General features: G+C 41.2%; 1 protein-coding gene across 1 annotated transcript; it reads left to right on the top strand.

The window, feature by feature from the left end:
* The first annotated feature begins 330 nt into the window (after window positions 1–330).
* On the top strand, window positions 331–24,508 carry LOC110488182 (delta-type opioid receptor). The gene is made up of 5 exons (XM_021560282.3): window positions 331–978; window positions 18,723–18,955; window positions 19,122–19,244; window positions 19,524–19,818; window positions 19,946–24,508. Exons 1-5 carry the CDS (start codon window positions 779–781, stop codon window positions 20,184–20,186), a joined length of 1,092 nt encoding a protein of 363 aa, XP_021415957.2. The 5' UTR covers window positions 331–778; the 3' UTR covers window positions 20,187–24,508.
* Window positions 24,509–26,472: the final 1,964 nt, after the last annotated feature.

Below are 26,472 nucleotides of genomic sequence, written 5' to 3'. Positions count from 1 at the left end.
AAGGCCATTCTACTGCCAATGTTTGTCTATGGAGATTGCATGGCAGTGTGCTCGATTCTATACACCTTGTCAGCAACTGGTGTGGCTGAAATTGCCAAATCCACTAATTTGAACGCGTGTCCACATACTTTTGTATGCATAGTGTATGTATGTTCTGTCACATAGCCTACAATACGTGTAGAGATTAATCTATAGCTCAGCGGAATAGGCTAAAACAATTATCAGCCTACTATGCACAGCTTTGATGTGTTAGCCTATGAAAAAAAAAACACTTGCAGTGCGCGAGTGTTTACATTATTAGACGTTTGGAGAGCGAGACCAAATCACTGCATGCACCTTTCCCACTAAAGGCTACCGTCAACATTACACAGACCGATCCTCCTGAGAACAGGACACCTCTCTTTCAACCAGACACAAGACCGAACAATTATTGAATCATCCTAATGTTCTGTGAACTCTAAACAGAAGTGAAATCATTTTTGCTTTTCTATTCTTATTTTTGGGGTTGGGAAGTCTGTCATCGTTCTGTTTTTCATGTTCGACCCCTTGGTGAGACAGACCAACTGTAAACTGTGCACCTTGCCCTTTGGCGCGTGAGGATCAGTACACACCTTCCAGCCAATAAAACGCCGAGCAGGCGAAACAAAAGCGCGAGCCGTGTCCGACCAGCCGACCAGTAGTGCTTGGATAAGTTTTCAGCACCACAGACCAGAGAACAGTAACAGTCACAGGCGCGCGACAGTCCTAGAGCCATGGTGCTGAACCGGCTGATTTCGACATGTACTCGGTGATTCCGTTCAATGTCACCTACCCGGACGACAAGATGGGGTTCGTGCCAAACGTGCCAAACTTCACCCAGCAGCCCCCGGTTCAGAGCGCCTCCAATATTATAGTAGCCATCTCCATCACCGCGCTCTACTCGGTTATCTGCGTGGTGGGATTGCTCGGGAATGTCCTTGTGATGTACGGGGTGGTGAGGTAAGGCTTTTCTACTGGAACCACCCGTGGCATATTATATTTAGCCTACTATCATTGGTGGGAACTTGCTTTTGAGATTATATGCCTTATTATTGTCTGTAAGAAAGCATGTGAATGCATATATTTGTGGGGATATGCGTGACTGAAAAAAAGAAGGTTTTAGGCTATAGGGGAATCGTGTATTTCGTATAGAAATCGCGTTTTTTTATAGACCAATATCTCATGTGTGCCTCTCTTCGTGTTAGTTAAGCAAACCGTGTATTTGTCAAAAGCAAGCACAGGGCGCAAATCAATGATAAAATGAATGATTTTCTGTGATTTGAAGATGCTACACTCTATAATACTTTTTTGTTGTTGTTGCTTTTGTTCAACAAGGAAACATTTTTGCTGGCGAAACAATAAATCAGTGTTTACTCGCGCGTGAGGACCAAAGGAAAGAGAGAGTCTGGTGGAGAGTGTGTGGTGTTTGTGTGCCTACTACACAGCACTCAAAAGAGTACTCAAATTGGGCTATCTTTAAAAAAAGTTTTATTATCAAATGCTCCCATTTTACAGACACTAATTAGGATCAACAGGATTCAATTATTGGCTATTCCCAATCTGCCCCCTCCCTTAATTTAAATAGTACTGATGTCAGTGATGGGTTTATTGTTTATGATAACATTACCATGCTGAGTGTATTTTGAAGGATAATAATTTTGCCCACATCACAAAAATGCTCTAACAACCCCCCTCTGACATGTTCATAGACATGGCAGGCCATGGCCAAACTTGGAGGACTGAACCCACACAATGTGTACTAAACTGAACCCTAGCAGTGTACTAAACTGAACCCTTGACAGTACTACACTGTCTGGCATTATAAGACAGTGAGTATCCAGTCTAGTAAACTGGATGTCCAGTCTAGTGCACTTACTTCTGTTACTGCCCACTGCTGTCAGACATTTTATAACCGTATCCAGTCTAATAGCTCTGAATCCACTAATAGCTTTATTGCCCACTGCAGTCAGACATTATAAAACAATGTCCAGTCTAGTTGCTCTGAATCTAATAATAGCTTTAGGGTTGGAATTTCTGAATTGAATTAGAATTAAATTTAAATTGGCCTCACCCCACAGGAAGCAGAATGTGAATTTAATTGAAGGAAGGAGAATTGAATTAAAACCAATTGAAACCAATTCAATTTAGAAGTGAAACATGAGTCTCATTCATTTCACAAATATTTTTATCAATGCCACTTATTAATGCAAATAATATACACACCATTTCAAATCTTAATTTGATTATAACTCAGATGTGAAGCAGTTTTTCACTTTGGCATGTCTCCATAAGGAAGTGTTTGATCTAATGCATTCTGGGATTTTTTTATTTCTGATATTTTGAACATTAAGGGAATTATGGATTATTATAGACAACCCACAACATTGTTTTAGAATATTTCCAGACCACGATAATAATTTACAATTGTTTCAAGAGAATGAGTTTAGAAAATTAAATGTTTCAACCTTATGCTATTGTAACCAAAATTATGGGGATGTGTAGAATAAATAAGTGTCACGTTCTGACCTCTATTTCTGTTGTTTTGTATTTATTTAGTATGGTCAGGGCGTGAGTTGGGTGGGCAGTCTATGTTTGTTTTTCTATGTTTTGGGGCATTTCTATGTTTTCGGCCTAGTATGGTTCTCAATCAGAGGCAGGTGTCATTAGTTGTCTCTGATTGAGAATCATACTTAGGTAGCCTGGGTTGCACTGTTTGTTTGTGGGTGATTGTCTATGTTAGTGGCTTGTGTCTGCACAGGTCTCATTTTGTAGCTTCACGGTCGTATTTGGTTTGTTGTTTTCGTTACTCTTTTGCATAGTGTTCAGTCTTTCTTTATTAAAGATTCACCATGGACACTTACCACGCTGCGTATTGGTCCTCAGATCCATCTCGCCTCTCCTCTTCAGATGAAGAGGAGGACGGCCGTGACAATAAGTCATTTGAATTTAATTACATTTATTTTAAATAAATTCCACTTCCTTTCATTCAAATTCTGTTTCCTGTGAGGTATGTCCAATTGAAATACAATTCAAATTCATGAATTGAACATAATTAAAGAGCAATTCGTGTCTCTATTCATACTTGTCCCCAATCCTGTTATATACAGTGCCTTCGGAAAGAATTCAGACCCCTTGACTTTTTCCACATTTTGTTACATTACAGCCTTATTCTAAAATGTATTAAGTTGTTTTTTTCCCTGTCACCAATCTACACACACTACCCCATAATGACAAAGCAAAAACAGGTTTAGACATTTTTGCTGATTTATTCAAAATAAACTGAAATATTACATTTACATAAGTATTCAGACGATTTACTCAATCATTTCTTGAAGCATACTTTCTTGAAATAGTTGCTGCACAGCTATTTTCTGGTACTTCAGAGATGTTTGATCGTGTTCAAGTCCGGGTTCTGGCTGAGCCACTCAAGGGCATTCCGTTCATCTTTGCCTCGATCTTGACTAGTCTCCCAGTCCCTTCCGCTGAAAAACCTTCTCACAGAATGATGCTGCCACCACCATACTTCACCGTAGAGATGGTGCCAGGTTTCCTCCAGACGTAACGCTTGGCATTCAGGCCAAAGAGTTCAATCTTGGTTTCATCAGACCAGCGAATCTTGTTTCTCATGGTCAGAGTCTTTAGGTGCCTTTTGGCAAAGTCCAAGTGGGCTGTCATGTGCCTTTTACTGAGGAGTGGCTTCCACCTGGCCACTCTACCATAAAGGCCTGCTTGTTGAAGTGCTGCAGAGATGGTTGTCCTTCTAGAAGGTTCTCCCATCTCCACAGAGGAACTCTGGAGTGCTGTCAGAGTGACCATTGGGTTCTTGGTCACCTTCCTGAGCAAGGCCTTTATCCCCCGATTGCTCAGTTTAGCCAAGCGGCCAGCTCTAGGAAGAGTCTTGGTGGTTCCAAACTTCTCCCATTTAAGAATGATGGAGGCCACTGTGTTCTTGGAGACATTCAATGCTGAAAAAAATATGGTACCCTTCCCCAGATCTGTGCCTCGACACAATCCTGTCTCAGAGCTCTATGTACAATTCCTTCAACCTCATGGCTTGGTTTTTGCTCTGACATATATAGACAGGTGTGTGCCTTTCCAAATCATGTCCAATCAATTGAATTTACCATAGGTGGACTCCAATCAAGTTGTTGAAACATCTCAAGGATGATCAAATTAAACAGGATGCACCTGAGCTCAATTTCGAATCTCATAGCAAAGGGTCTGTATATTTATGTAAAAAAAATAATGTAAAAAATATATATTTTTCTCTTTGTCATTATGGAGTATTGTGTGTAGATTGCCAAGGAATTTCATTTACTTAATCACATTTAGAATAAGGCTGTAACTATTGACAGTAAGAGCCAGGAGGCTACTATCAGTATGAACTCTCCTCTCTGGTTTTCAGGGAAAAGATACGTATAGTGGCCTCTACTGCTGTTTCCTGTCAGATAATGAAAGGGGTTGTCATGACAATGGACATTAGTTGGTTTTCCGAGAGCCATATATTTAAGAGAGTTCGTCCAGGTATTAGAACGGATGCCATGTTAGCTCCTTTATTCTCAAAATGTTGGTGATGTACAATATGAGAGCGTCTCCGACAATTCCCTATGAAATTACTCGCTGTCAACAAGCAAAACAGAGCAGTGAATTTAACAGACATTTTTTTTATTAGCATTCGGGATAATGTGTATCCAAGTCGGTACTGTGTTATGGTCTGAACAAACTACATATCTGCTTTCACTTGACATCTTCATAGGTTTTGAAAACTATCAGAAATAAACAGCACAATACGGAAGTGTCAATTATCACTTAGCAACAGCTGTGGAGGAGAAAGTGGCTCTCTCAGAACATTCAGACAGAAACCGCTTTGGCCCAACTCTCAAAATATAGGACTCTGGTTTCTCCCTGTGGAGGTGCTTTAAAGGGGTTTTACTAGATGGTAGGCCTATACAGCTACGGACGGAAGTTACTTTTCGTAGCAGGTTAGGAGAATTTACGCAGCAGGTTAGGAGAATGAACGTAACAGGTTAGGAGAGTTAGATTATGGTTACGAAAAGGGTTAAGGTTAGGTTAGCTAAAATGCTCTCCTAACCTGCTGATACAGTATGATACAGTGCCTTGCGAAAATATTCGGCCCCCTTGAACTTTGCGACCTTTTGCCACATTTCAGGCTTCAAACATAAAAATATAAAACTGTATTTTTTTGTGAAGAATCAACAACAAGTGGGACACAATCATGAAGTGGAACGACATTTATTGGATATTTCAAACTTTTTTAACAAATCAAAAACTGAAAAATTGGGCTACCAAGACCTGGCCGTCCCTCTAAACTTTCAGCTCATACAAGGAGAAGACTGATCAGAGATGCAGCCAAGAGGCCCATGATCACTCTGGATAAACTGCAGAGATCTACAGCTGAGGTGGGAGACTCTGTCCATAGGACAACAATCAGTCGTATATTGCACAAATCTGGCCTTTATGGAAGAGTGGCAAGAAGAAAGCCATTTCTTAAAGATATCCATAAAAAGTGTCGTTTAAAGTTTGCCACAAGCCACCTGGGAGACACACCAAACATGTGGAAAAAGGTGCTCTGGTCAGATGAAACCAAAATTGAACTTTTTGGCAACAATGCAAAACGTTATGTTTGGCGTAAAAGCAACACAGCTGAACACACCATCCCCACTGTCAAACATGGTGGTGGCAGCATCATGGTTTGGGCCTGCTTTTCTTCAGCAGGGACAGGGAAGATGGTTCAAATTGATGGGAAGATGGATGGAGTCAAATACAGGACCATTCTGGAAGAAAACCTGATGGAGTCTGCAAAAGACCTGAGCCTGGGACGGAGATTGGTCTTCCAACAAGACAATGATCCAAAACATAAAGCAAAATCTACAATGGAATGGTTCAAAAATAAACATATCCAGGTGTTAGAATGGCCAAGTCAAAGTCCAGACCTGAATCCAATCGAGAATCTGTGGAAAGAACTGAAAACTGCTGTTCACAAATGCTCTCCATCCAACCTCACTGAGCTCGAGCTGTTTTGCAAGGAGGAATGGGAAAAAATGTCAGTCTCTCGATGTGCAAAACTGATAGAGACATACCCCAAGCGACTTACAGCTGTAATTGCAGCAAAAGGTGGCGATACAAAGTATTAACTTAAGGGGGCTGAATTTTGCATGCCCAATTTTTCAGTTTTTGATTTGTTAAAAAAGTTTGAAATATCCAATAAATGTCGTTCCACTTCATGATTGTGTCCCACTTGTTGTTGATTCTTATGTTTGAAGCCTGAAATGTGGCAAAAGGTTGCAAAGTTCAAGGGGGCCGAATACTTTCGCAAGGCACTTGTGTTCCCTTCAGTGTATGTGTTCCCTTCAGTGTAAACAGCAAAAAGAAACATGGAATCTGATCTTTTGACTCCAGATTTATACGACCTCCATATGTGGATCTGAATTCTGATGCAAACCGAATCCTCCATATGCGACCTCTGTCTGGACGCACAGATCAGATTCTTTGCTCTAAAGTGGGGTTTTCTTTGCACATGACCTGCCATTACCATGACTACCACCCCAAAATTTAAGGAGAGACAGTGAAAAAAAAAGACAGAGAGAGAGAGAGAGAGAGAGAGAAAGAGAGAGAGAGAGAGAGAGAGAGGGAGAAAGAGAGAGAGAGAGAGAGAGGAAGAAAGAGAGAGAGAGAGAGAGACAGACAGACAGACAGAGAGAGAGAGAGAGAGAGAGAGGCAGTGACAGAAACAGAGACAGACAGAGAGAGTGGATGTGTGAGAGGGAGAGAAACAGAGAGAGACAGGGAGAGAGAGCGGAGAGAATCAGCCGGATTTAGTATTTTATTATTTTATTAGGATTCCCATTAGCTGTTGCTGAAGCAGCAGATCCTCTTCCTGGGGTCCACACAAAACATAAAACATGACATAATACAGAACATCAATAGACAAGAACAGCTCAAGGACTGAATTAAACACATTTATTGGAAGAGACAGGGAGATATGAAGTGCGGAGAAAGTGGTGAGGTTGAGTTGGGTTCGATGCTCTCTGATTCTCTGAAACTGTGTGCTAGGCATGGAGTAATCAGCCTTACACAGGAAAGAAGCAGGAAAGAAAACATTGACTAGTGGAGTAAAATGAGTGTTTTTAGCATCCACAGTCAGTCGCTATTGTTCATTCACTGTGAATCGTGATCGGCATTGGATATTCATTTTGAAAACACAGCACAGTGAGTAATTAAGCTATTTAGGAGCCATCTACAGTATCTCCCCTCCCTCTGTTCTAGAGAGCTGTTGACTGGATCCATCTGGCATTCCAGGCAGGCTAAATCAAACACTCAATGTATTTGAAAGAAAATGAATACTATTTGAACCCAGGTGTCGGCTGCTTCAGAGGGAGAGCTGCCTGGGTAGATATGAAGGCTATGTTTTAGTATCCATAATAGCATTAGTTATAATACGAGCCAAAGAAGACTCTTCTGTGATTACTGACTGAGGGGACTGAGGGGAGAGCTGGGGCTGACACCACCAATATTGTAGTTCATCCCTCTGTAACATAGCCCAGGTCAGAAGCATTCGCTCTGCTAGACAGCCAGCCAGCCAGCCAGCCACACACATACACACACATACACACACACACACACACACCCACACACACACACACACACACACACACACACACACACACACACACACACACACACACACACACACACACACACACACAGAATCAGTAATAGTGTAGAGATGATTGTACCCAATGTACTGTGCTATGACCTACATTTAAATGGCTAATGTTATGAATGAGGGTGTGCAGTTGATAAAATTACTTATTTGAGTGGTGTAGCTGATGTACTAGGTGGTGTACTTGGTTTATTCATACGCAGGGCATAAGCAGAGCTGTCTTAGGAGGAAAACTCCCAAACAGGGGAGAATCATCTAATGAGCTTGAATAAGATGAACTCTAGTATACACCATAAGCTGACATCTTATAACTCTGATTAGGTCGAAATCCTTTCTTTGGGGAAATACATCAGGGTTTACCCAAACAAACAAAGAGCAGCAATTCCTGCCTGAAATATTGTACCCAGTGGAGTGGAAGCTTTAGTTGGGTGTTTTTTAGGACGGGTGTGAGTCAACACCAGCTCCCGTGTCTCGCTGCATGTCTACTCTCTTACTCAGCAGTGTGTGTGTGTGTGAAGTGTGTGTGTGCGTGCATGTGCGTGTGTGTGAGAGAGAGCTCTGGAAGGAGTAGTGTGTGTTTGGTCAGGGAAGTGGTGGGAAAAGAAGAGCGGTCGAGGGCACTTCCGCGGAGTATGGAGGAAACAGTGGGGTAGAAATGATGACAGATCAGAGCTGCAAATACAAATTTTTACATCTTTCACATATTCAAGTCATTTTAAACATATTCAAGTTATTAGCCTTATGAACATAGAAACTTGGTTGCTGTTTCTGTGCCACAACTGTTAAAAAATGTATACATCATTACTGGTAATTAGAATGTGTTCTTAATAAGTGTGAGTTTGGTGTGGAGTGTGACCCTAAAAAGCTATTGTTTACCTGTCCTATTTCTAAATACATCATGTCTAGTTGGGCACCACTCAGATGTTATTCTGGCCCACCAAGCCCAAAAGTTTGAGCACTGCCTGCCCAAATGCTAATGTCTCCAATTCACAGTAAACTTACTGAATGAAGGACCCTCATAAAAGAGTGAGTACTCTTTTGACTGTCTCCAAGCAGTGTGACAAACTGATGTTTGAGTCTGTGTCTCCCATGCGCCACATTACTGTGTCAGCCCTCTGAGCTAAAGCCTAGGTAATAACTCATAGAGCAAACACAACTTTTCAGGTCTGAGGCAAGGTTAGCTATCAAGCAAGCATGGTTTACCAAACCACCTCCGTTACAGCAGCAAGACACACTACATGGCCAAAAGTATGTGGACACCTGCTTGTCGAACAACTCATTCCAAAATCATGGGCATTAATATGGAGTTGGTTCCCCTTTTGCTGCTATAACAGCCTCCACTCTTCTGGGAAGGCTTCCCACTAGATGTTGGAACATTGCTGCAGGGACTTGCTTCCATTCAGCAACAAGAGCATTAGTGAGGTCAGGTACTGATGTTGGCCGATTAGGCCTGGCTCGCAGTCGGCGTTCTAATTAATCCCAAATGTGTTCGATGGGGTTGAGGTCAGGGCTCTGTGCCGGCCAGTCTAGTTCTTCCACACCGATCTCTACAATCCATATCTGTATGGACTTCACTTTATACACGGTGGCATTGTTATGCTGAAACAGGAAAGGGCTTTCCCTAAACAGTTGCCACAAGGTTTGAAGCACATAATCGTCTATAATGTCATTGTATGTTGTAGCGTTAAGATTTTCCTTTACTGTAACTAAGAGGCCTAGCCCGAACCATGAAAAACAGCCCCTGACCATTATTCCTCCTCCAAGCATGATTCATCAATCCGGAGAACGCGTTTCCACTGCTCCAGAGTCCAATGGTGGCAAGCTTTACACCACTCCAGCCGACGCTTGGCATTGCATATGGTGATCTTAGGCTCCCGATGAACAGTTTTTGTGCTGATGTTGGTTCCAGAGGCAGTTTGGAATTCAGTAGTGAGCGTTGGAACCGAGGACAGGCAATTTTTATACGCTACGCGCTTCAGCATCCGGTGGTCCCGTTATGTGAACTGGTGTGGCCTACCACTTCGTGGCTGAGCCGTTGTTGCTCCTAGACATATCTAGTTCACAATAACAGCAGACCAGGGAAGCTCTAGTAGGGCATAAATGTAATGAACTGACTTGTTGAATGTCACTGAGTTCTTCATTAAGGCCATTATACTGCCAATGTTTGTCTATGGTGATTGCATGGCCATGTGCTCAATTGTTATACACCTGTCAGCAACGGGTGTGGATGAAATAGCCGAATCCACTAATTAGAAAGCGTGTTGACATACTTTTGCATATATAGTTCATCTTTTCATGGTGTGCTGCCTTTGGCTGAAATGGACACATATCGGACTGGAGCCCAGTGAACATGGTTAATACTGGACCGAGTGATTAACTTGTGGTGACAGACTATGATCAATGGCTCTGGGTGTACGTACCCAATATACAAATGTTGCCTGTGGTCTGATGAAGCTGTGATCAATAAGACAATAATCAATATTCACCAGCGTCAGGCAGGAGAAGGAAGTATTCAATTTCCATCCGGTTTGTCCTGGAACCAAGGCCACTGACTGACGTTTTTAAAATGACCCTCTGTTCCCTGCTGCTGTGAATTTAACAAACGCACACACAAATACACATACAGACACGACCCTCTAGCCTGCAGCAGTGATTCTAACAAGGTTCTGCCTCCTCCATATGTTGATTAACCTCTAAGGCAGTAGTTTTCAACCTGTGGTCCGTGGTACTTTTTTTGGTGCAATTTATTTTCCTTCAAAAATAAAAACAGTTGGGGGTATTAATTATATTATAAGAAATGTTAATTTCTTTAAAAAATACAAATTGTTCATAATAATAATAATAGGCCTTTTAACTGTTACATTCATGGATAAAACGGACTCAAAATTTGTCCGGCAAGATATTTAATGTCAAAACATTTAGTGACTCCACAAATAATGGTCCTCAAGAGGTTTTGACGTGATTTGGTGGTCCACCGAATGGAGATGGTGGTGAACCACTGCTCTAGGGACACGAGATGACAGGGCAGGACAGCAATGACAGCTCCACACCTACAATCTCCAACTAGACTGACATCTATGATACTATCACAGTTACAGATCATGGTTCTCATTTTGAACAGCATGATTTAACACGACATTGGAAGAAAATATCCCACTGTTTTCAAGCTTTTCAGGCTTCCAAACAAGGAGAATGGACCACCCCTATGAACCTGTGGCATTAGCTAACTACTACAGGTCCAGAACCAGTTAAACGGATGGCATGAACAGAGTGGGCACCGTGGGAAAATATCAAAAGCTCATCTTCTCCCTCCTCTTCTATGATTAATGCATGCACAGGTGTCATCCTCAAAGGGAAATGGAACATAGCATGTTGTGGTGAAACCTGCCTTGGTGCTGTAACCTGTTGAGAAGATGCTTCAGGTTGTCAGCTACAACCCCTTTAAAGATAGCAGGGAGGGACCGCCTATCTTAGCCAGTTCCTTGAAACGACTGTACCGTACAGTGCTGTACAGAACGCCGTATCCTTAACATCTTGCCAGTATCTGGCCACTTGTGTGTTCTCAGCTCCTGTATGTGTAACATCGTGCACATGTGACATCATGTCTCTTCCCCCACCGCCCACCCGCCTCCTCTCCCCTTCTCTAGCCACTTCATCAACATCCATCCACACAAACAGAGCCCAGAGGCCACCCACTCGATGCGTCTTTCGTTGCATCTCCATCTCCGTGTGTGTGTGTGTGTGTGTGTGTGTGTGTGTGTGTGTGTGTGTGTGTGTGTGTGTGTGTGTGTGTGTGTGTGTGTGTGTGTGTGTGTCTCTGTGTGTGTGTCTATCATGTGTAAGCCCTGGCTCCTGTAACATTGGTTCAAGGCAGAGGGGAGTGGGCCATGGTTAGGACAGGAAAGACCAGAAGGGACATGGTCCCAGCATGGGTCTTGGTGGTGGAGGAGAGGTGAGGGTGGGTGTGCCCTGACCACGCCAGCTCAGATCAGGGCTAGCGATAATGATTCTACATACGCAGAGAGCAAACCCATCCAATGGATATAATGACTGCCTGTGATTCACCGTCATCTTATAAATACGAAAAATATAACATGTAATATCTATCTATTCTCTCCTGCTGACAGTGGCGCTAGGGAGCACAGACGGATTCATAGATGAAGTTATGCTGAATCAAAGGGTTCTAACAGACAGAGAAAGACATCTCCCATCAAGAACAATCTTCCCTAGCAGTAAAAGAGTCTGTAACCTGCTGTAGTCTGACTCATCTGAGCACCGGAAACTTCAGACAATAGATTTACTCTGTCTCTGGCACCCCAGTACATGACTCAAGCAATATTTCCTAAAACATATCTTCCTTGCCCCATTGAGATATAGTTGTGATACACTATGAGCAGGTTCACAGCAATGGACAAGTGATGTGTTTGTACAACAGAGGCCCATTTAGAAACCACAGTGCTACTGACCACAGATGGGATGCATTATAGATGTAGGATCTTAATTTGAGCCAGTTTGAGCCAGGAAAATAATCCTGCAGCAACAGGAAATGTGAATGATTGTGTGAATAATAATTTACGGACATTTATGTAGGGGTTTATACGTTTTGCGCAATGGAAAATCAAGTATGAAATTTCTAAGTGGACATTACAAACTTCAGAAGCCTTTTTACACCTCAAATAAACAACACATTTTAATTGTCCTGCATTGTATGAAAGTTATCCTGTAACAGGGTGATCAAATTAAGATCCTACATCTGTATACGGTACTGATATTATTAAATGTGACAATAAAATCCAATGTATAACTTTACAGCATAGGAATGGAGCTAAAAAGCTGGGAAAGCATATTGTATAAGTCAGGTACAGGATGCTGTTCGTTGGAATGATTCTTGACAGATTTGTTTTGCGTTCATCAATCCCTCCACCTAGCCTGTCTCTACTTTTAACAGTGGGATTGTTTAATTGCCAGGGCTGCGTTTATGGTGTAGAGAGTGACTGATACCCTGGAGAGGCAGAGCCAGTAGATCAATGAGATCTTACTGACTGACACCAAGACCCAATACAGACAGAGATGGCGAGAGAGGGAGATAACCAACAATTATAACTTTTGTTTGAATAGAGACAGGTGCAATTAAAACAGAAATACATTGAATAGACAATATTTAGATCCACTGACCTGACCTTGTTTTAATTTAAAGCCGTTGTCCCTGAGTTGGCCCATATTACAATGACTGTCACGACTCTTCACACACACACACACACACACACGTACACGCACACACATGCACACACACGCACCTTTGTTGTAAAGTCTGTTCAATGTCGGCCAGTTGACTTGACCTGACAGGGATCACAACACATCTGTCAGATGAACAATTAAGAAGGTGGCTTTCATGGACTATTTCAGTCGGGAGGGTCTAACCCTCCTGTGGGAGCCGTTGAAGCAGAAGAGAAATCAGCAAATCACCAGCAGCTCTCAGTCCACATACTCGACAGTCCTGTCCCCTCTCACCCCTAACCCACCATCAGTCTCATAAGCAGATGGGATGCCTAAACATGGAATGGTCATCACAGTCATCAGTCCTGGCTCAAGGCCTCTTTGCTGACTTACAGCAAAGAGACATTTTGCATATGGGTGATCCTTTGTAGCTCATTTTGTAGAGCATTCCCAGACTACCCATAAGTAAAATGTATGCACGCATGACTTTAAGTCGCTAAAAAGTGTCTGCTAAATGGCATATATATATTATATTACATTATAGCACACACATGCACGCACACAAGCACAGACACAGACATGCATACACATACACTCCACAGACCTAGATTATAGCCCCAGTCTCCAGAATGATTTGGCTGGTAGTGTTTATGCACTAAGAGATGTAAATTAGTACATGTTATCGACCATATCTTAAAGAGGGAGAAAGGGAATGGGAAATCAATAGGCTATAATGTATTTATTACTGAGCGACAGGGATCAGGGTTATTCCACCTCAAAAAGTACAAGAAGGACGATTTTGACACCCACCATGTCAGATTGTTCTGAAATCATTTCTGTTGTTAGAAACAGACAAGATAAGCATTCCTGCAACAGTCCTAATTTCTTACTCAGTCACCAGCTTCATCAAAAAGTGCATCGACAACGTCGTCCTCATAGTGACTGTACGTACATATCCAAACCAGAAGCCATGGATAACAGGCAATGTCCGCACCAAGCTAAAGGAAAGGGCTTCCGCTTTCAAGTGGCGGGACACTAATCCGGACACTTATAAGAAATCCCGCTATGCCCTCAGACGAACAAGCAAAGCGTCAATACAGGACTAAGATTGAATCCGACTACACCGGCTCTGACACTCGTCTGATGAGGCAGGGCTTGTAAACTATTACGGACAACAAAGGGAAATGCAGCTAGCTGCCCAGTGACACAAGTCTACCAGACGAGCTACATGCCTTTTATGCTCACTTCGAGGCAAGCAACACTGAAGCATGCATGAGAGCACTAGCTGTTCCGGAAGACTGTGTGATCACGCTCTCCGTAGTCGATATGAGCAAGACCTTTAAACATTCAACAGTATCAAGGCCACGTGGCCAGATAGACTACCAGGACATATTGAATATTATATGAATTTGGGTGCAATCAAGCAGCTTAATTTCTCAGAGATCAAATTATATTTCAGCAAAAGGATTTAGCAGGAATGCTAATTTTATATTTTTCTAACTACAAAAATGATTTCTTAATAAATCTGAGATAGTGGGTGTAACGGCTTGCTGAAATGACATGGAACGACCCAACAGGGAGTTAGGATTAGGAGCTTACAGTCCCTGTCAAAGACTGACCAACGCCCAAAGCTGATTTCCATTTTCCAGTAAATGTTGTTTACTTCATTCTGAGTGTTGTTTGGTTTGATTTTGTTGTCCTTTTGACTTTTGAACATCAATAGCTTTTATGGTGAACACACACATCTGTACCATTAACTAAATGGACTGTACAAAATATTAACTTAATGTATCCACAGAGCCACAGTGCAAAAATCTATTGACAAGTACCGTTCTCACTTAGGCACACCAATTTCAACACAGCATATTCTGTAACTCTTAGAGCATTTTACATACAGACCAATGGGCTATGACTAATATAATACTGTTTTGAAGGCAAAGTAGGTTAAAATATAATATATCTCTATGAACACATTTATATTGTGCCTTCAGAGAGATTCTGACCCCATTAGGCCAATATCTCTAACTACTCTAGTGACTCAGCCAAAATGCTCCCCACTAGACAAAAACTGGTTGAATCAACATTGTTGCCACATCATTTAAATCCCCAAAATCTACGTGATGATGTTGAATGATGTCAATGTTTTGGGTCAGCAGGTCACCTAGGGGTGAAAGATAGCCTAGTGGTTAGAGTGTTGGACTAGTAACCAAAAGGTTTGCTGGATTGAATCCCTGAGCTGCCAAGGTAAAAATGTGTTCTTCTGCTCTGTACAAAGCAGTTAACCCATTGCTCCTAGGCTGTCATTGTATATAAGAATTTGTTCTTAACTAACTTGCCTAGTTAAACAATTGTGGAAAACTAATTGGATTTGCAAAAAGACATCAATGTAATGTATTTTTTTTTTCATGTTATTTGACAACTCAACCAAATTTAAATTAAAAAAACTGGACGTTGAACTGATGTCTCTGCCCAGTGGGTCTTGGGTCTAATTACAAAAAAAGTCTTCTTTGCAGGAGTTTTTTAGAGGAATATAACATATCTTAATGCAGCAAATAATCCTAAGCGGTCCTCAAAGTGCTTGATCAGACACTAACAAGCCTGAAGTATATAAATTATCTTTAATCACTCATTCAGAAAGAAATAGAACCGCGTATGAAGAGAATTAGAATAACGTGTTTTGCTGTTCCACGCATGTTCAAGAGATCGATTAAGTGATCATGCCCGAGAAGCTGGTGTTTGGGGGATATCGGTATGGGTGTTGTTAGGCCCCAAACACCGGCTTTGAAGGCATTATCACTTTTACACAACGGGTTACCAACATATTCAAATAATGATGACATAATTTCATGAAATGTTATTTGGATTAATTTATTCATACCATTTCAACCTTCCACAAGATATAGTCCTGAAACAAACATAGGGTTGCTACCCAAGCCGGCTGGTCGTTCGTTCTATTGGTTTGGTCGCCAGAGACACGACCCAGGCGTTCAGTCTTTTTGTTCTGTTTCTATGGACGCGACCAAGTCGTTCATTCTAAATGTTCCATCGCCATACTGGCTGGCAATGTTCTTATCCCTTGCTTGCTAGCTAGCCAACTACGGCTAACTTACAGTCACTTCAAGCACATGCATACAGAAAAACAACAGTAGCTGCATTTGCTTAAGCTGTTTTCTTGTGACATTTATTTGGATACATCCATAACAATGAGCTTATGAGGCACGATTTTGCCTGGCATAGAAAATGTTCTCTGTTGTTAGGACACTGTTGGTCAGAGAAGCTAGCCAATAACACAACTAACACAATAACTTCAAACTGAAGCTGGAAAGACAGCCAACTACCTGCACTTCGTTACGCTTTACTTTTTTTCAATTGACATTTCTTTGTATATATCCATAAAAATGGTGCGAACTGAAACACTGCCTTTCTCTTTCTCTCTCTCTTGTCCCATCTCCTGACCCTAACAAGTTACTATGGGACAGTTGGAGATCGAATTTGAAAATTGAAACAATGTTGCAAATGTCGGAGAGAAAGACAGCAAATTTTATACAAATCTCCATTATTGAAAACTAAATGTTAGTCTAAAAGAAATGTGAGATTAATGTCGTGATGGTTTTATAGTGGAGAGGAAGTTTATAACTTGCCTGGCTGGGCTGATGAGACAGTGGATTGCACAGTCAGATGGAACAGACTAAATAGGCATTTTAACATCATATATTTAGCCGGTTGGAACTTGTGGAATAGACACCGGTTGGAATGCGCTTTTAACCAATTAGCATACAGGATTAGACCCACCCGTTGTATAATTATCTTTAATCACTTGTTCACAGAGAAAATCACTTGTTCAAAGAGAATTGGAATGACATGTTCCAAATGTTTCTCTGCTCAACATATACAGCAAGAGGCAAGTAGTTTGAGCATTTTGGACGTGAGTGAAAACACAGGGACAAAACTCTACAGAATATACAGAAGTCGGAAATGTACATACAGTACACCTTAGCCAAATACATTTAAACTCAGTTTCACAATTCCTGACATTTAATCCTAATAAAAATTCCCTGTCTTAGGTCAGGTAGGATTACCACTTTATTTTAAGAATGTGAAATGTCAGAATAATAGTAGAAAATGATTTATTTCAGCTTTTATTTATTTCATCACATTCCCAGTGGGTCAGAAGTTTACATACACTTATTTAGTATTTGGTAGCATTGCCTTTAAATTGTTTAACTTGAGTCAAACATTTGGGTAGCCTTCCACAAGCTTCCCACAATAAGTTGGGTGAATTTTGGCCCATTCCTCCTCACAGAGCTTGTGTAACTGAGTCAGGTTTGTAAGGCCTCCTTTCTCGCACAAGCTTTTTTTTAGTTTTACCCACAACATTTCTACAGGATTGAGGTCAGGGCTTTGTGATGGCCACTCCAATACCTTGACTTTGTTGTCCTTAAGCCATTTTGCCACAACTTTGGAAGTATGCTTGGGGTCATTGTCCATTTGGAAGACCCATTTGCGACCAAGCTTTAACTTCCTGATTGATGTCTTGTTGCTTCAATATATCCACATAATTTTTGCTCCTCATGATGCCATCTATTTTGTGAAGTGCACCAGTCCCTCCTGCAGCAAAGCACCCTCACAACATGATGCTGCCACCCTGTGCTTCACGGTGCTTCCCTTTTTCCTCCAAACATAACAATGGTCATTATGGCCAAACAGTTCTATTTTTGTTTAATCAGACCAGAGGACATTTCTCCAAAAAGTACGATCTTTGTCCCCATGTGCAGTTGCAAACCGTAGTCTGGCTTTTTTGTTGCAGTTTTGGAGCAGTGGCTCTTTTCTTGCTGAGCGGCCTTTCAGGTTATGTCGATATAGGACTCGTTTTAATGTGGATATAGATACTTGTACCGGTTTTCTCCAGCATCTTCACAAGGTCCTTTGCTGTAGATATGGGATTGATTTGCACTTTTTGCACCAAAGTACGTTCATCTCTAGGAGACAGAACACCTCCTGAGTGGTTTGACGGCTGCGTGGTCCCACGGTGTTTATATTTGCGTGCGATTGTTTGTACAGATTAACGTGGTACCTTCAGGCTTTTGGAAATTGCTCCCAAGGATGAACCAGACTTGTGGACGTCTACAATTATTTTCGGAGGTCTTGGCTGATTTCTTTTGATTTTCCCATGATGTCAAGCAAAGAGGCACTGAGTTTCGGTAGGCCTTGAAAGGTTGGCCTTGAAATACATGCACAGGTACACCTCCAATTGACTCAAATTATGTCAATTAGCCTATCAGAAGCTTCTAAAGCCATGACATAATTTTCTGGAATTTTCCAAGCTGTTTAAAGGCACAGTCAACTTAGTGTATATAAACCTCTGACCCACTGGAATTGTGATACAGTGAATTGTAAGTGAAATAATCTGTCTGTAAACAATTGTTGGAAAAATGACTTGTGTCATCCACAAAGTAGATGTCCTAACCGACTTGCCAAAACTATAGTTTGTTAACAAGAAATTTGTGGAGTGGTTGAAAAATTGGTTTTAATGACTCTAAGCTAAGTGTATGTAAACTTCTGACTTCAACTGTAGCTTTCTCAACCCAAAGTGTGTAACAGAAAATTCTACCATCCGCACCAACCGCTGTCATTACTGACCGCAAAATAATTGTAACTTAATTATCTTTCACCAAGGTTGAGATAAATTCAAAAGTCAATTTTGTAGGTGAATTGAAATTAAATGAATTCATGTCAAAATCATCACAGAATACAACATACGGTTTGATAGCAACATCTATTTAACAAATGTCTCCGTCCACAGATACACCAAGATGAAGACATCCACCAACATCTACATCTTTAACCTGGCTCTAGCGGATGCCCTAGCCACCAGCACACTGCCCTTCCAGAGCGCCATGTACCTGATGGGGACCTGGGCCTTCGGAGAGGTCCTCTGTAAGGTGGTCATCGCCATCGACTACTACAACATGTTCACAAGCATCTTTACCCTGACCATGATGTCTGTGGACCGCTACATTGCTGTGTGCCACCCAGGTAAAGGGAGAGAAGCATTCCACATGGCACCCTATACACGTTATGGTGCACTACTTTTAACCAGAGTGTATCCTCTCGCAAATAGAAATGAAAGGGTGCCTAGAGCCAATAACACTCACTGTAATATAAGTTGCAACTGAAACGTAATCTTCTGTGTGTCACCCAGTGAGAGCCCTGGAGTTCAGGACGCCCGCCAAGGGTAAGATCATCAACGTTCTGATCTGGGTTCTGTCCTCTGCCATCGGAGTGCCCATCATGGTCATGGCGGTGACCAAAACAACAGACAGTGGTGAGAAAGTAACTTCTTTCAACGGCTTTCTTGTATATTATCCCATTAAATAATATAATAAGTCACTATTCCTGCAAATTTATAGTACAGTTTATTACATCTTTGGTCAAATATCAATTATCTCTATAACATAAACTTCCTACAGTCTCCTCAGTCTCCTCAGTCTCTGTCCTACAGTCTCTGTCTCACCCCCGCTCTCTTTAAACGTGTCTGACTCCTCTCCTTCTCTCCTCCACCCATCCCCCCCCTCTTCTCTCCTCCACCCCTCTCTACTCCTAGGTCAGACTATGTGTACACTGAAGTTCCCCGACCCTGACTGGTACTGGGATACAGTCACTAAGATCTGCGTTTTCATCTTTGCCTTCATCATCCCTGTCATGGTCATCACCATCTGCTATGGTCTGATGATACTGCGTTTGCGCAGCGTCCGCCTGCTCTCCGGCTCTAAGGAGAAGGACCGCAACATGCGCCGCATCACCCGCATGGTCCTCGTGATTGTCGCGGCCTTCATTGTCTGCTGGACGCCCATCCACATCTTCATCATCATCAAGACTCTGGTGGAGATCGACTTTGGGTTAGTCGTTATGTTTTGTGTACTTCTATTTTCTTGTCAATTTTTTTTTGGACAAATTACTTTGGGTATGTTGGAAAAGGGCATCAAATAAAATGATGCATAACTTATTATGATTCATTATTAACAGGAACCCCTACGTGAAAGCCAGCTGGCACCTCTGCATTGCACTGGGCTACATGAACAGTAGTCTCAACCCTGTTCTCTACGCTTTCCTGGACGAGAACTTCAAGAGGTGCTTCCGGGACTTCTGCCTGCCCTGCCGGACACGCGTGGAACGCAACTCCCTCAACAGGGGTCGGAACGCCAACCGGGAACCCGTGTCCGTCTGCGCTCCGACTGAAGCTGGGACGGAAAAGAAGCCCGTATGACTAGGCATGGACCAGATCCCTCGTGGTTCTCGATCCAGGAGGGTCCAGCAAGACCTGCAGTCTGAGATCACCCAGATCTCCACAACGGAATTCTGACAGGACAAACAATGATTTAGTCAGACTCACACAGGGGTGTCAGTAAAGGAGGTTCCAAAACACACTATACCTTTTTTTTTTAGACCTCATCATCGACATTCCTACCAGTGAGATTTAGGAACTTTCTTTATTGTAGCTCAGAAGTAGAGAGATTCAATTTTTCATCATAAATCGTTTTCAATAAAACTCTACACACATCTCTGTGAAGGTTCTATCTAGAGACAATATGTGAAGGTGCCAGGCCTTTTTGAGTAGTGAATTTCTGGTTCGTGACAAATGGATGTCTGGCTGTAGAGTGAATACACAGGATGTTGTCAAGGACAGTGGTCCAAAGTATACGACATGGTTTTGTCAACAAGTCATCCCTGTTTGTGACTGATGACAAGCTGCACAAATATGGGACTGGGGTTATTTTGAAAATAAGACAACGGGGTAAGGGACACCACTGAATGAGTAGATATGTAGACATGTGAAATGGGGACGTTTGACCCAGGAGGGGTTGGAGAAAACGCCCAACACTGTTCAGTGACAATGACAGTTGTTACAGCTGACGGACTTCGCAAAGATCCCAAATGCTAAGCAGTGGTCTATTTTTTTATCTCATGTACCAGAGACTGCATCATCCATCTTGAAGTAGTGTGAATAGACAAGACAGGCTGTAGCATGGGTACAGTACACTGTGAGTGGGATGTCAATGCTTCTCCAGGCTACAGTAGCCATGTGCTTTGACAAACTGAGAAAGTGGAGAAGCATGGATGTCCAACCATTGTTTATCAGACCTTCTTTCTATTCTCTGGGAAGCAAGCACCTGTAAACTAACATCGATGGTGAATTGTCAAAGATTGCTGACGCATATTCCATCACACTTGACTAAGGTACTGTAAAATGGAGAGAAAAATAGTTATTTTCCACTTTCCATCTACAAAAGGCAAAACAAATACATTGCACCACAGAGGAAGAAGAAACTACAGATCCATTGTGACAGGTTGGATGATGGATGAAAACATACTTTAGTGCAAAGCACTGGGGCACGAGACACTGAAACAAAATGGGAAAATGGGGCTGATAGCTACATGAATCTGCAAACAATGGAAATCTACCACAGAGCTTTGTGCCTGCGTGTGCTCCACTGCTGTACCATAGAATTTCCTCACAGACACCTCGGCTCTCGGCTACAAACCTAATAGACTCATAGATCGGAGCAGAGAGGTAGAAGGGACCACTGAAAGGAATAACTAAACAATCATAGAACACTGAGGGTGGAGGAGCAGAACAGCCTAATCTAGATCTACACTCTGCGTGAATGCATTACTACTCTGATGAATGTAAAAATGAAACAACAACAGCAAAACAACTTTAAAACTGACAAACCTGAAGAGTATGGCGGCTTGTGAAACCAAGACAACTGAGTATGTACATAGCTGAACCAAGTGAGATTTGGAAAGGACTTTTACAATCTGTTTTACTGTGTAATTGGAGAAAAACATTGTGTCATCTGTCAAAATAAATCGATGGCAGATTAGAGAGACTTAACTATGGCATTAAGTCATGATAAGATTCATGAGAAAGATGATGACAGCGCTCAATTTTACCTTGAGGGCATCAACTAATTATAGTGATTAAGATTAAAATGACCCTTCATATTTCATAGGCTGTAGGCTATAATTTATGACTTTATTATAGGGTATAAATTCTCCCGGTAACCTTGCAAAACATCAATGCTGATGAAAGATCAAGCCTGTAAATCGTTCCATAGATTGCAACCCACATGACACCCTATTCCCTATATAGTGCACTGCATTTGACCAAGTAGTGCACTATGTAGGGAATAGGGTACCATTTCAGAAGTAGCTATATTTTTTACTGACCTTGGGCATGATGCTATGTCAGGAACCACTATGACAAGCCCAAAAATGTGGACGAGAGGTTTGTGAATCGTTTTGCATAATGATTCTAGCTAGCACAGACTACAGATGAAAAGAGAATATAATTAATGACTGTTTATGTCAATGTCAGTTTAGATGACATAGTCTAACTATTAATGGTTAGATGTTAACATTTTGGCATATTTCTAATAAGATGAATGTGCATGTACCACAACATTGTAGTTTGCTGAAGGTAAGGAAACCAAAATCAGTTCCAAACTAAAATCACTTAACGTGACTTTGTAGATATAGATATTCTCAGAACTCTGACATATTATTTACGTAGTTGGCTAACCTTTTCAGTGACAGGTGAAACTAACTGGCTTCCGTTTGTGTATGTGATTCTGTATGCTGTTTTGATGATGACTATCGCTCCATTTTCACAGTGATATTTGATCAAATAGCTGTATGCTTTATTAGCTACTGTACTGCATAACTGCTGAGGCTAGTCTTACATTTAAAAAAGAAAATAAGAGAGAAACAGATTAAGTCCCATTTATAGAATGAAATTATTTTCATCCCGTATCTTCAGTATATGTCCTGGCAGTGAGTGAAAATGCTTCAGGTCTAATAACACAGACTGCTGAATTATTTACAGCCGAATCCGTTTCTGGTTTATGTTCTCTTTGCTTTTGTCAGTATTCCTGACAGACACACTTTATATTATAATGTGGATCTAAAACTACGTATTTACATGGCTTCTACAAAGAGAGATAGTCTATTAAAATGTGGAACAGCCTACGCATTGTTATGTATGACAGATGTGGTATTGATTACATGCATTAGCTTTGCAAACAAGCTCAAATCGACAGGGTAGAGATATTTAAGTACTGTACTCCAGTGTAACAATGGTCACAACTTCTGCAAATGAATTGTACATCTAAATATGGTTTTACCACCCTTTAGTACACAGTAGGGCCATAATGGTAAAAGGTACAGTACAGTACATCAAACTGACAAATGCGTGCAAATGTCACAAAATAGAAAATGACCACTTAGCCACCCATTTTTACTAGAGCAACAGTTGCTAATAGCCTACTATAACCTTTTTTGCCTCTGAGTGTCTGTTATAGAACGATGGATTTTATATTGATCAAGGCTAACTCCCACATAGTATTTCTGGGAACCGCTGTCAATAGCTACAATACTGCAATACAATTGTAACTTTCCTTTCTCTCGTCATGTGAGTCACACTTTGTGTTGAAAATCTAATTTCATTATTTAACAATCTATCATTCATGGTTTTTATACTTATACACTGAGAGTACAAAACATTAAGGACACCTTCCTAATATTGAGTTGCACCCCCCCCCCCTCCCCTTGTTGACCCCAAGGCCCGTGCTGGCCTGTGTTGACTCCAATGCTTCCCACAGTTGTGTCAAGTTGGCTTGATGTTCTTTTGGGTAGTGGACCGTTATTGATACACACAGGAAACTGTTGAGGATGGAAAACCCAGCAGCATTGCAGTTCTTGACACAAACCAGTGTGCCTGGCACTTACTACCATTCCCCATTCAAAGGCACTTAAATATTTTGTCTTGCACATTCAACATCCTAATGGCACACATACACCATGCGTGTCTTAATTGTCTGAAGGCTTGAAAATCCTTCTTTAACCTGTCTCCTCCATTCATTGACATTGATTGAAGTGGATTTAACAAGTGATATCAATAAGGGATCATAGCTATCAACTGGTGTCACCTGGTCAGTCTACAATATGTCATGGAAAGTGCAGGTGTCCTTAATGTTTTGTACACCCAGTGTATTTTGGTAAAGCTTTATATAAATAGTCAATGTGCAGATGTTCAACAAACTAGCTGTAGACTATCAGCAGGATATCAACAGTATTTTTTTAGCCTACAGATTCACTATTTAATCCAAATATAGCTTTACCTCTGTTTTTTCTAGCACTGTTCTTCTGCCCTGCTTTGGATATTGCAGTTAGGGAATTTTGTCATTTTTATGAATTAATATACATTTATAAGTAACTCCTTTAAAACAATTGAATACTGGAACATTTCTGTAAAATGTATACAAAACGATGTATGTTTGCTTATATTCAATGTATTGCCAGAGACTGTAAGGTATTTGTGCTAGTCACACTTGAACCCATCATGATTAACTTTACAGTGCTCATGCAGTGATCCTTATAGTTTATAGTTTATAACTTACGCTAGCTAGATGAGTATCTATTGTAAAATGCATTGATGAATTAACAGCAAGCCAAGATGTTTTACAAGAAGCTTCTCGGATTGTTGATTAAAACAACAACAAAAATCAATAAAATGAACACGGTAGCAAATTATGTTTCCCAATTTGTAAAAACCATGGAACGATTTGTAGAACCAACACTGTCTCACACCCATTCACATTATGTTGTGGTGTTTTTGTGGCCCTCCATTTCGTATGATATGTTATGTCCTCCATTTTGTATGATATGTTATGTCCTCCATTTTGTATGATATGTTATATCCTCCATTTTGTATGATATGTTATATCCTCCATTTTGTATGATATGTACGTTCTCCATTTCATATGATATGTTACGTCCTCCAATTTGTATGATATGTTACAAATGGTTTGGTGGTAGAATATCGGTCGTATAGTATCATACGTTTTAGCGGTCTTACATTATCATGCGTCTTGTTGCGTTAGCATTTGTGGCTAACGATAGCTGGGCTAGGGGTTAGGTGTGTTCTATGTCTAGTCGAGGAACTGTGGATGGATAGCTAAACTATTAGTTATTGTCTTCACAGTACATTAAAACGTTCAAAAAGAGAAAACAGAAAAACAAAGACCAGTAGCACTTTACTTGGATAATCAAAAAAATGTGACCTTCACTGTAGAATCAATTTTAAACCAATATGTCTAGTGTAGTCAAAAACATGATTTCCTGTTTTTCAAATGATATTTCCATTCTATGATGTCAAAATAACACTCTGAAATTAGGACAATTCAGATAATGCCCTTTCAGTGTAACAGTTTTTTTGGAGAAAAACCTGGAATTTCAGCCTGTTCAGATGGGATGAATTTTGTGACCCACAGCATGACATCACCATCTGATCTGATTATTCTGACCGGTCATATTTTATTTGCATATGTATCCTCCTACTTTGAAGGGGTAAGCGGGGTAGGCTCTCTAGTCTAGACCGCGTAATCAAATTCATTCCACGGAGGGCCGTGTGTCTGCAGGTTTTCACTCTACCCTCGATTTTATGGATGAATTAATGTCACTAGGAACTCCCCTCACCTGGTGGTCTAGGTCTTCATTGAAAGGAAAAAAACAAAACCCGCAGACACTTGGCCCTCCATGGAATGAGTTTGACACCCCTGGTCTAGACGATTCGATTCGCCAATCAGGGTTGTGTATGTAAATATATTTACATTTGTATCAAATCGCCCACACAACCAGACTGAACATTTTAATAGCAATCACAGTAATGATTTTAAAAATAAATGAAAAAGACAGCATGGGGTTTTTAATGCAAGCAAGCTTAATGGAGGCTTTCTTCAAATTCAAAAACTAAAACAACATCTGAGAAACTATTTACTGGCATTTTCCATGTCACAGAAATCATTGCCCCTTTAAAGTAACCCATCAATTCATCCATGACCAGAAATCAATTTTAAAGTTCTGCCGAAGTCTTTAAATAAAAAAAGTCAGTCATGAAATTAAACAGATCCCTTCAATATGAATGCGTCACAAAGATGGCCCCGAGGCCTCCGTCAGTGAGCTCTAGCGTGCAAGTCCCATCGCATCGAGCCGCTCACTATCAGAAAATGAAAGTTCCCACTCTGTTTGCCTTCTCTGCAGATCCAGCCAGCGACATCATCCACTGCAGTCACCATGGAAACCAGGGTACCAACCACACTACCCACAGAGACACAGTGTTCGCTTCACTGAAGCATCTGAAGTGTTTCTGTTTAATTAATGGGAGTTTTCTTTCTACCAGCGTCATATTAATTACCCTTAGTGAGGTGTTGGATTGAAACAAAGTGAAGAGAGATATTTACATGAACTTAACTACAATGCAGGGCAGGCCATATTTAAGGACACCGTAGCTCTGTATGTTGGTTCAGATGTGCATATTTTCGGCAATTCTCAGCAATAATACGAAAATGTAGTCCATGATCCTCATGTGCCCACTTTCAGAGGGCAATACAGAATTGTTGTTTCTCACTTCGAACTAGTGAATTGAATCCATACTAATCAGGGCACTGGTTAAACAAGAGCAGACTATGGCCGTGTTTGAGATGATCAATTTC

This window comes from Oncorhynchus mykiss, chromosome 30, assembly GCF_057628025.1.
Source record: "Oncorhynchus mykiss isolate SJ-2025 chromosome 30, ASM5762802v1, whole genome shotgun sequence".
Taxonomy (NCBI): domain Eukaryota; kingdom Metazoa; phylum Chordata; class Actinopteri; order Salmoniformes; family Salmonidae; genus Oncorhynchus; species Oncorhynchus mykiss.
This window is presented reverse-complemented; position numbering and strand designations above follow the sequence as displayed.